The sequence below is a fragment of the Mus pahari genome, chromosome 15 (assembly GCF_900095145.1).
Source record: "Mus pahari chromosome 15, PAHARI_EIJ_v1.1, whole genome shotgun sequence".
Taxonomy (NCBI): Eukaryota; Metazoa; Chordata; class Mammalia; order Rodentia; family Muridae; genus Mus; species Mus pahari.
Genome location: NC_034604.1, coordinates 21984867 through 21995439, shown reverse-complemented (window position 1 = coordinate 21995439; position 10573 = coordinate 21984867). Strand labels below are relative to the sequence as shown.

Below are 10573 nucleotides of genomic sequence, written 5' to 3'. Positions count from 1 at the left end.
TCCTCCACATTCTCACCCCCAGAAATTACACATTTCAATTAATTTTTATGGGCATCTAGCCATCTCTCCTGTCCTTCACACCTGATCCTGAAACCCCCATTCCCCTCTCCTTAGCCCCTCCTATACCCTTCATCTATCTGCCCCCTAAGACTATTTTGTTCAACTTTCTAAGTGAGATCTAAACTTCTTTGCTTGTGCCTTCCTAGTTTAGCTTCTTTGGGTCTGTGGAGTGTAACATGGTACCTGTATTTTATGACTAATAGCCACTTATACATGAGTACATGATATATACATATACATGATATATGTATATATATACTTATACATGATATATATATATACTTATACATAATATATTATGCATATCTTATGGGGACTGGGATGCCTCACTCAGAATGATATTCTCAAGTTCCATCCACTTGCCTGCAAAATTCATGATGTATTTGTTTTTAATAGCTGAATAGTATTCCATTATGTAAATTACCATATTTTCTTTATCCATTCTTCAGTTGAGTTTATTTCTAGTTTCTGGCTAGGCCGCAGACCCCCGAACTCTGACCAGCAGAGTCAAAGCAATCTCCTTCTTCTGTCTTTACTTTTAATTTTGTCCCTGTACCGGGAACCTAACTTTGAACCTTAACCTCGCTTAACTTTGTCTCTCTATCAAGAACCTTCTTTGTCCCTCTACCAGGCACAATACATCTCCTTACCGAGAACCTTTTAAATTTGTCCCTGCTCCGGGATCCTTTTAAATTTGACCCTTTACCTGGATTTTAACTTCGAACCTCACTTACAACTTTAACTTTGTCCAGTACCCCTGGGAGCTTGCCTTGTAACTCTGTCCTGTAACCCTTGGAGCTTGACCTGTAACTCCAAGTCCTGTAACCCAGGAGCTTAATTTATCTTCTTTGTCCCTCCACCGGGGAGCCTCTTCCTAGCGCTAGATTAATTCTTAATTCCGTCCCATAACCCTGGGAGCTTAACTTGTCTCCAAAAACCCGGGAGCTTTCTTGTCCCCCAAACCCTGGGAGCTTAACTTGTCTCTAGAGAGCTTTAACCCGTACTTATCACGGAACTCCCCTGTAGCTCTTTTTCCTTGGTCTAGCTCTTGTGCGAGTTCCAAAGTTTCTGCCTTCTTGGCTATTTGGGACAGGCAACACACCAAAACAGCGTGCGCAAACACACACACCAGCGCACACACCAACACACATACACACCGCAGAGTAATTTACTCAATTAAAGGATCATCGCCATCTTCCTGCAGCTGAAGACAGGAGATTGGACGGGGTGCGGACGCTCTGCTCTGCATGAATATCTTTTTTCTTCTTAGCCAACCGAACAGCTTCTAATCTCCCTGTTCCTTCTGACTGGCTTCTGCTTTTTCTTTCTTTTTTGCTTCTTTCTTGGCCTTTTCTTCTTTCTTCATCTTTTTGTCAGCACCTCCTCCCTGCATCTGGCACCTCCACATCTTGAGCCTGCTGTCAGGACAGCACACAATTGCAGCTCATGCAGCCAGGACCACTCTCATCAGGCAGGTTCACTCTCCAAAGTTTTTGCTGCCGAATCTCATGGACTAGTGTATAGAAGGTATCCTCCACACCCTGCCGAGTCTTGACTGATGTTTCAATGTAGGAGATGCCATAGCTACGAGCAAGGTCCTGGGCCTGCTGAGACTCAACAGTGCAAGCGGCCAGGTCATACTTGTTGCCCACCAACACCATTGGCACATCATTTGAATTTTTCACCCGCTTGATCTGCTCCCTGTACTGATGGATGTCTTCGAAGGACTTGGTGTTGTTGGTGGAAAATATACAGAGGAAGCCCTCCCCTGTGCACATGTACTGGTCCCGCATGGTGCTATACTCTTCTTGACCTGTTGTGTCTAAGATGTCCAGTAGACATGTCTCCCCATCAATGACCACCTTTTTTCCATAGGAGTCCTCTATAGTGGGATCATACTCGCCCACAAAGTGGTTTTGGATCAGCTGGATGGTCAGGACACTCTTGCCCACGCCTCCAGCGCCCACCACCACAAGCTTGTATTCTGTCATCACTTCTTCCTCACACGGGGCACCAGAGCCTTTTGTTCTTTTCTTCTTTTCTTATTTCTTCTTTTTCTTTTTTTTTCTTCATCAGCTGCTCCTGTAGAAAAGTTCCTTACACGTAGCACCAGAGCCTTTTCTTCTTTTCTTCTCATTCCCCATACGGGCCACCAGATGCCGCAGACCCCCGAACTCTGACCAGCAGAGACGGGGAGAAATGACACAAATGCCAAGGCAGGTTCCAAACAGACTTCTTCTTTATCTCTCCCAGCTCCAACTAAACCCAACTGGCCTCTTCAACTGCTTGCTCACAACTGACCTGTTTACAGCTTTCTCCACAGCATTCTCCTCCCTCCCTCTGGGGTGCATCCTGTTGTTCTCAGTCCTCTGAGCTCCTTCACAACATTCTCCCCCCTGCCCAGGGTGCATCCTGTTTTCAGTCCTCTGACCCAATCCCTCCCCCTTCTCCTGGATCTGGTCAGAGTTTAGCCAGGGTGCTTGGTGATTGTCCAGTAACTCAGCCGGCAGTACAGTACAGGATCGTCCATACAGTACAGGATCGTCCGCACAGGCTTAGCAGACTCAGGTTCTTGCAGCCAGGGAACACGGGGCTTACCCTCTCCCCACATAGAGTTCAGGCTCAGGCTCTTGNCAAACAGGGACCATGGGGCTTGGCATACCTGCTCCCCACATGGCTATTACGAATAAAGCTGTTATGAACATAGTTGAGCAAGTGTCTTTGTGGGATGTTGCAGAATCTTGTGGGTATGTGCCCAAAAGTGGTAGAGCTGGGTCTTGAGATAAAACTAGCCCACGTTTTCTGAAAAAAATGTCAAATTGATTTCCAAAGTGGTAGGACAAGTTTGCCCTCCCACCAGCAATGAAGAAGTGTTACCCTTGCTCCACATCCTCACCAGCATGTGATATCCCTTGGATTTTTGATCTTAGCCATTCTGATAGGTCTAAGAAGGAACCTCAGAGATGTTTTGACTTGGAATTCCTTGATGACTAAGGACTTTGAAAATGTCTTTTTATTAAGGTTGATTTTTAAAAAATTGTTTTAATAATTTGCATTCTAAATGTTTTCCCCTTGTCAGTTCCCCCTCTAAGAGTTCTTTACCCATAACCCCTCTCCTTTGCCTCCAGCACTGACCCATCCTTTGGCTTAAGCTCTGGGAGATCCCAGTGTTGCAGATTAGTTAATACTGTTGGCCTTCCTATGGGGTTGTCATTCCCTTCAGCTCCATCAATCCTTTCCATATCTTTTCCATAGGGATTCCTGACCTTAGTCTAGTGAATGAGTGTGTAAGTATCTGCATCTTCCACAGTTAGCTGCTGATAGAGTCTCTCAGAGCACAGCCATGCTAGGCTCCTGTTTGCAAGCACAACACAGCACTAGTAATAGTGTCAGGGTCTGGTGCCTGTGCATGGAATGGACCCCGCACTGGGCCACTCACTGGATAGCCTTTCCTTCAATCTCTGGATCAATTTTGTCCCTGCATTTTTTTTTGGACAGGAATAATTCTGGGTCAACATTTTAGAGGTAAATTGGTGACCCCATTCCTCCACTGGGGTCCCTGTCTATCTACTAGAGGTTGTCTCTTCACATTCCATCACCCCACAGTTGGGCATTTGGGCTAATGTCATCCGCTTTGAGTCCTGGAAGCCTCTCACATCTCATGTCTTTGGGACTTTCTAGAGGTTCTCCCTGCCCACCAGCCCCTGCAGCTGTAAATTTCCATTCATTCTCCTGGCCCTTTACTTAAGTGCCTTTTAGCCATTTGAGATTTCTCAGTTGAGAAGACTGTTTAGGTCTGTACCTTATTTATAATTTATTTATTTGGGTTGTTTGTATCTAACTTCCTGAGTTCTTTGTACATTTTGGATATTAACTCTCTGTCAGATATAAGACTGTTGAAAATCCTTTCCCAATCTGTAATCTACGGATATGTCCTGTTGCTAGTGTCCTTTGCCTTACAGAAGCTTTGCAGTTTCTTGAGGTCCCATTTATCAGTTGTTAGGCTTAGAGCCAATTCTTTTTATGTTCTGTTCAGAAAATAGTTTTCTGTACCAATGAGTTAAAGGGTATTTCCTAACTTCTCTTCTATGAGTTTTGCTGTCCACTTGGACTTGAGTTTGACGCAGGATGATGAGTACTGATCTATTTTCATTCTTCTACATGTAGACATCCAGTTAGTCCAGCACTATTTGTTGAAGATGCTTTCATTTTTCCGTTGTATGATTTTTGGCATTTTATCAAAAATCATGTTTTCATAGGGGTGTGGGTTTATTTCTAGGTCTTCAATTCCATTTCATTGATCAACATGTATTTTCTGTACTAATATCATGCAATATTTTTTTAAATCACTATTGCTGTCTTGTACTGCTTTAGGTCATTTCGGATGGTGATTCCTCCTGAAGTTCTTTATTGCTCAGGATTGTTTTAGATACCCTGGATATTTGTTTTTTCCACATGTAGTTGAGAATTACTCCTTCAAGGTCTATAAAAAATGTGTTAGAATGTTGATAAGGATTGCATTGAATCTGTGGATTGCTTTTGATATGATGGCCATTTTCACTGTGTTAATCCTACCTATCCATGAGCATGGAAGTTCTCTCCATCTTCTGATACCTCTTCAACTTCTTTCTACAGAGACTATCATACACGTCTTTTACTTGTTGGTTAGAGTTGTACCAAGATATTTTATATTATTCATGGCTATTGTGAAGGCTGCTATTGGCTCTCTTTCTTGGCCCATTTATCATATATATAAAAGAGAGCTACTGATTTCTTTAGTTGTTTTTTACCCACCCACTTTGTTGAAGCTGTTTATCAGCTGTAGAAGTTCTCTGGTAGAATTGCTTATGTTACTTATGTATACTATCATATAATCCAAAATAACCAATACTTTGACTTCTTCCTTTCCAAATTTTATCCCCTTGATCTCCTTTAAGTTGTATTTTTGCTCAGGCTATAACTTCAAGGACTATATTGAAGAAATGGGGAGAGAGTGGGCAGACTTATCTTGTCCCTGATTTTAGAGAAAATATTTTGTTTCTCTCCATTTAGTTTGATGTTGGCTATTGACTTGCTTTATATTGTTTTGATTATGTTTATGGTATGTGCCTTGTATCCCTGATTTCTCTAATACCTTTAACATGAAAGGGTGTTGGATTCTATCAAAGGCTTTTCCAGCCTCTAATGAGATAACCATGTGATTTTTTTTCTTTCAGTTCCTTTATATTGTGTATTATGTTGATGCATTTTCGCATATTGAATCATCCCTGCATATATGGGGTGAATCCTATGTTATAGTTCTGTATGTCTTTGTTGTGTTCCTGGATTCAGTTTACAAGTATATTACTGAGTATTTTTACATCAATGTTCATAAGAGAAATAGGTCTGAAGTTTTCTTTCTTTGTTGATTCTATATGTGGTTTAGGCATCTCAGTGACTGTGCTCTCATAGAATGAGTTTGGCAATGTTCTTGTGTTTCTATTTTGTGCAATAGTTTGAGGAGTATTGGTATTAGATCTTCTTTGAAAGTCAGGTAGAATTTTGCACGGAAGCCGTCTGCCCCTGAACCTATTTTCTTGGGAAATTTTTAATGATTGATTCTATTTCTTTTGGGCTCATGAGCCTGTTTAAAGAGTTTACTTGATCTTGTTTTAACTTAGGTAAGTGGTATTTGTCGAGAAAATCAACCATTTAGGTATGATTTCCCAATTTTGTGGAGTATAGGCTTTTGAAGTAAGACCTAATGTTTCTTTGAACTTTCTCAGAGTCAGTTGTTATATCTCACTTTTCACTTCTGATTTTGTTTATTTGGAAACTGTCTCCCTGTCTCTTGCTTAGTTTGGCAATTGGCTTGTCTATATGTTGATTTTCTCAAAGAACCAGATCTTGGTTTTGTTGATTATTTGTATTGTTTTCTTTGTTTCTAACTGACTGATTTCAGACCTGACTTTGATTATTTCCTGCATCCTACTTCTCTTAGGTCTGCTTGATTCTTTATTGTTTTCCTAGAGCTTTCATATGTACTTTTAAATTGCTGATAGGAGAACTTGGTTGTTTGGTTGTTTGGTAGGTTTTTTGGTTTTGGGGGGTATTTTTTGTTTCGGTGGTTTTCTTCTTTCTTTCTTTCTTTCTTTCTTTTTTTTTTTTTGAGGCACTTAGTACTATGAACTTTCTTCTTAGCACTGCTTTCATTGTGTCTCATAACCTTGGGTATGTTGTGCATTCATTTTCACTGAATTCTAGAAAGTCTTTGGAAAGTCTTTAATTTCTTTCTTTATTTCTTCCCTGACCCAGAGATTATTGAGTAGAGAGTTGCTCAGTTTCCATGTGTCTGTAGGCTTTCCAGAGTTTCTGTTGTTGTTGAAGTCCAGCTTTAATCCATTTTGGTCTGATAAGATAAAAGAATATACAAGGCATTATTTCAATTTTCTTGTATCTGTTGATGCCTGCTTTGTGACCCAGTATATGGTCAATTTTGGAGAAGAATCCAGGAGGTGCTGAGAAGAAGGTATAATATTTTGTGTTTGGGTGAAATATTCTATAGATGTCTGTTAGGACAAATATATATAAATATATTGTATTTTCTTTATCAAGTCTTTCTATAGGCATCTGGGATGATACCTAGTATTGGCCCTTAGAAATAGTATCACAATAAAAATGGATGTCCATTGATATAGCTTGGTGGTACATTTTCTCTCATATGCAGAATCAATATTTATATATGAACATATATTTATATAAATAATTGACATGGAAACAAAAAGATTTTAAAAGAAGATGAAGAGGTTTTAAATGAAGTATATGTAGCAGTGGATAATGGAGGAACAAATGAAAAATACAACATTTGGTTAAATTTGCTTCATCTACCTACCACACAAATGTAAGTGTATATACTTACATGTAGCATAAGAGCTGGATTTTGGGGAAGAAAAGAGACCTCCATGAGACAGGGAGAAGAGACAGTAAGAGTACAAAATTGTAAAATATGCACAAAGTACAAAAAGATATATTTATTAAAATGCTAAAATTAAGCTCCATTTATTGTTTACCAAACTTTATTTTTAAAATATCGAACTTCATCTTTTTCCACATCAAATTCTTTCTTCCAAGTTTATTGGTATGAATATCACTTCTCTGATCACATTAAAGTGCATCACTGTTGGTGAATCAGTACACAAGCCCAGTACGCACTAGGTAGATGCTTTACAGTTGAACAAAATTCCCAAAATTTCTCATTATTGAAATTTTCTTGGTCATACACAGCCCAGTAAGTGCTTTGTGATGTTTTTATTTCTGATTGGATACTTATTTCTTTGAGAGAAAAGGCACCACACACACACACACACACACACGTACACACACACACACGTACACACACACGTACATGCCTATGTTTAGAACAGCTGCTCAAAATATCTTCATTGAATTGATAGAATTAAACTGAAGTCAAGAAAGTTCTACACAGGAGGAGGTCTTAACAAATAAAGAAGCTGAGCAGCAGCTGTTGGGAGTTATAACGTTAGCATTGATCTGAAGGTTGTTTGGAAGCTACTTTCGTTTTATTGCTAATGGCATTAGGGGCTCTGCACCAGATAACAGGCGCTGACATCAAGACCTTAATCCAGGCAGTCTGCAGAAGCCTTGACCTTCTAGGAGTGCAGACATTGATCAGCACAGAGAGGGTGGAGGGTCAGAGATTGAGAGCCATACAGAACTGAAAAACACAAAGCTGCTGACCCTCTACCTTAGGGAGAGTCATAGTCAGTCAAGCTTCTGAAGAGATATGTGCAGAGGTGGCCTGTGGAAGAGCTACATCAACACCCTGGATTATCTTTTGAAATTTAATGAGACCTCAGCATCTTTAATATCAGGCCAGCTCTACCAGAAGGGAATTAGACAAATACTATGACACCACATCAAATCCTTCCATGCATATCCAATATCTTGTTTCTGCAGGTGTGAAGTAAAAAAAAAAAAATGGATTTTAACTTTTACAAATTTAAGTCATTGGAACTTATTAGCTTTTACGAAAAAATTGGTTTTGCCTAGATTTCCTCCTTAGACCTTCCTTTACATGGACCAGACTGTCTGAATTTAGTGGTTCTTTCTTAGTAATTGTTTTTCTGTGTCACAGAAGCTCACAGAAGAAGGGGACTTCATGCTATTTCTTTTGAGATCCCCATTATTAATTGTAATTTTCTTGGTTAAAGTCTAACATCCCTACTAAATCTGAAAGGTCTTAATTTTAATTTACTAAGGTAATAGAGTACACAGGTTGAGGAATTATTCCCAAAGAGAGAATGTCATTGATAAATATTATTTCTAAGAAACCAGGACCATGGAGAAAGTAGAAATCTAATCTGAATGTCTATTGCAGTTGTTGCAGGAATATGTTACTTATATATTAACATTTAATTATAGAATAAGTAGTGACCTACATCAAATATACTTCCTTTCAACAAGCTGTGGATATTCTGATAAGGTATCACAAAATAATAATAATAATAATAATAATAATAATAATAATCACAGAGTCTTACTAGACAGTAATTTATTTTTTCTTTATTGCATTCTCTCTCACACACTCACACATGCACACATACATATAGACTCCTATTTATTTAGGAAGTTTAGATAAGATTGTTGTTAAATAAGGCTATATTGAAGACAGAAAGAAAATAGTTATGGATTTATTAGAGTATTTCACAAAAGTAGCATGTTTAGGCAAGCCTTGTCATATATATATATATATATATATATATATATATATATATATATATATATATATTACATTAAACAGAATCCTGTTTGATGGTCCATTTGAACCATGGTCAGTATATAAGAAGCAAACCCTTGAGAGCTGTGATGTTTGGGAAAAGCAACAACTAAAAGATAAATACAACATAAACTAATTAGAGAGTTGAAGCTGGGTGGTGGTGGCACACGCCTTGAATCCCAGCATTCAGGAGGCAGAGGCAGGTGGATTTCTGAGTTCGAGGCCAGCCTGGTCTACAGAGTGAGTTCCAGGACAGCCAGGGCTACACAGAGAAAGCTTGTCTCGAAAAGAAAAAAAAATAAGAGAGAGTTGACCCAATTGCATTAAAAACTCTGTTAAATGAGAATCATCACATTTTTAAAATAAGAAAGAAATTGTATAGATTGGCTATAAAAGCAAGGCTTACTAAATATTCCTTTCTGAGAAACCCAAATTTATTTTTAAAACACACAAAGCTAAATGGGTCAGGCAAAATTCACCCCAAATCAAGAAAAAGTCCTGACTTAGCAAAGAATATTGTATAATGATAAATAAATCAGTGAATGATGGTCCTGACAATCACAAATATATGTTTTTAAGAGTTTCCTCAAAATACATGATCAAAGGAACATTCAGAAAGAATGGGAAGACAGTAACTACATGCAAAGCTTTAATGTTTACCCAATCAAATATAATACAAACAGAAATTAATTCATTAAGGATAAAAAATGTCATTGAAGCTGTTTTTATAAAACTTAATAGATTAGTCTAGCAAACCAATAAAAGATTATAAATTATGTCCCTGTGTCCACTAATAATAAGAGTAATTATTCAAATAAAAAACTTACAAATTTCTATTTTAGTATTTCTTATTACCTGGGAGAATTTTTCATCATATAGTAATAGTACACAGAAAAAGAAGAGACTGTGATAGAAGAGAGAAACTACTGGGAATAATGATAAAGCAAGTTTCCCCATGAGGGTCTAAGACTTTCTTAGCTATGGGGTTTAACAGGATTTAAAACATTAGACATGGATTCTTCTGGACTAGGTTGCAAAAGGAATCACAGCTAACTAACTTTTAAATGTTAGGTTTATACCCATGAAATTGTTACTCTCAGAGAAACTTGTCATTGTAGCAAAAGACAGCAAATGCAGAGACATTCAGCTGCCCAAGATAATCAGAGTAAGCAATGGTCAGCTCTGAACAGGTTCTTATCACCTTTTTAAGTATCAAAAATGGGGAAGAACATTTCCCATGCTCTGAAACTCAAAAAATCTTTTTCCAGTGCCCAACATATACACTACAGAGACTAAAACCCGAACAACGAGACGAGACTAAACACCTGTGGGTACTCAGCAGTAATTGGGACATCTGGGGCTGGAGAGATTGTTCAGAGGTGAAGAACACTGACTGCTCTTCCAGTAGTCATAAGTTCAAATCCCAGCAACCGCATAACAATATATAATAAGGTCTGGTGCTCTCTTCTGACCTGCAAGTATACATAAAGGCAGAGCATTGTATACATAACAAAAAATAAATCCTTTTTTAAAATGTAATGGGATGTCTGAATCAATCCACCAACCTAAGAAAAGCTTAGGAATACCTTACAAAAGAGGAGTGGAAATGATGTAAGATATTAAGGCTGGAGAGGAGTGTTTTGGAGTGCTTTTTTTTCTGGACATGACATGGCTATTACATTTATGAACTCACCGAGTTTCTCTTACCTGTCTAAGACCTCTACAAGAGAAATCCCA

At 38.4% G+C, this 10573-nt stretch overlaps 1 protein-coding gene across 1 annotated transcript; it reads right to left on the bottom strand.

Moving 5' to 3' along the window:
• Nucleotides 1-1481: 1481 nt before the first annotated feature.
• On the bottom strand, nt 1482-2051 carry LOC110333346 (GTPase HRas-like). The gene has a single exon (XM_021214939.1). It carries the CDS (start codon nt 2049-2051, stop codon nt 1482-1484), a length of 570 nt encoding a protein of 189 aa, XP_021070598.1.
• Between the last annotated feature and the right edge of the window lie 8522 nt (nt 2052-10573).

What these genes read in the sequence shown, in the direction of transcription:
- LOC110333346 (XM_021214939.1), bottom strand. Translation starts at nt 2,051, where the DNA reads ATGACAGAATACAAGCTTGTGGTGGTGGGCGCTGGAGGCGTGGGCAAG.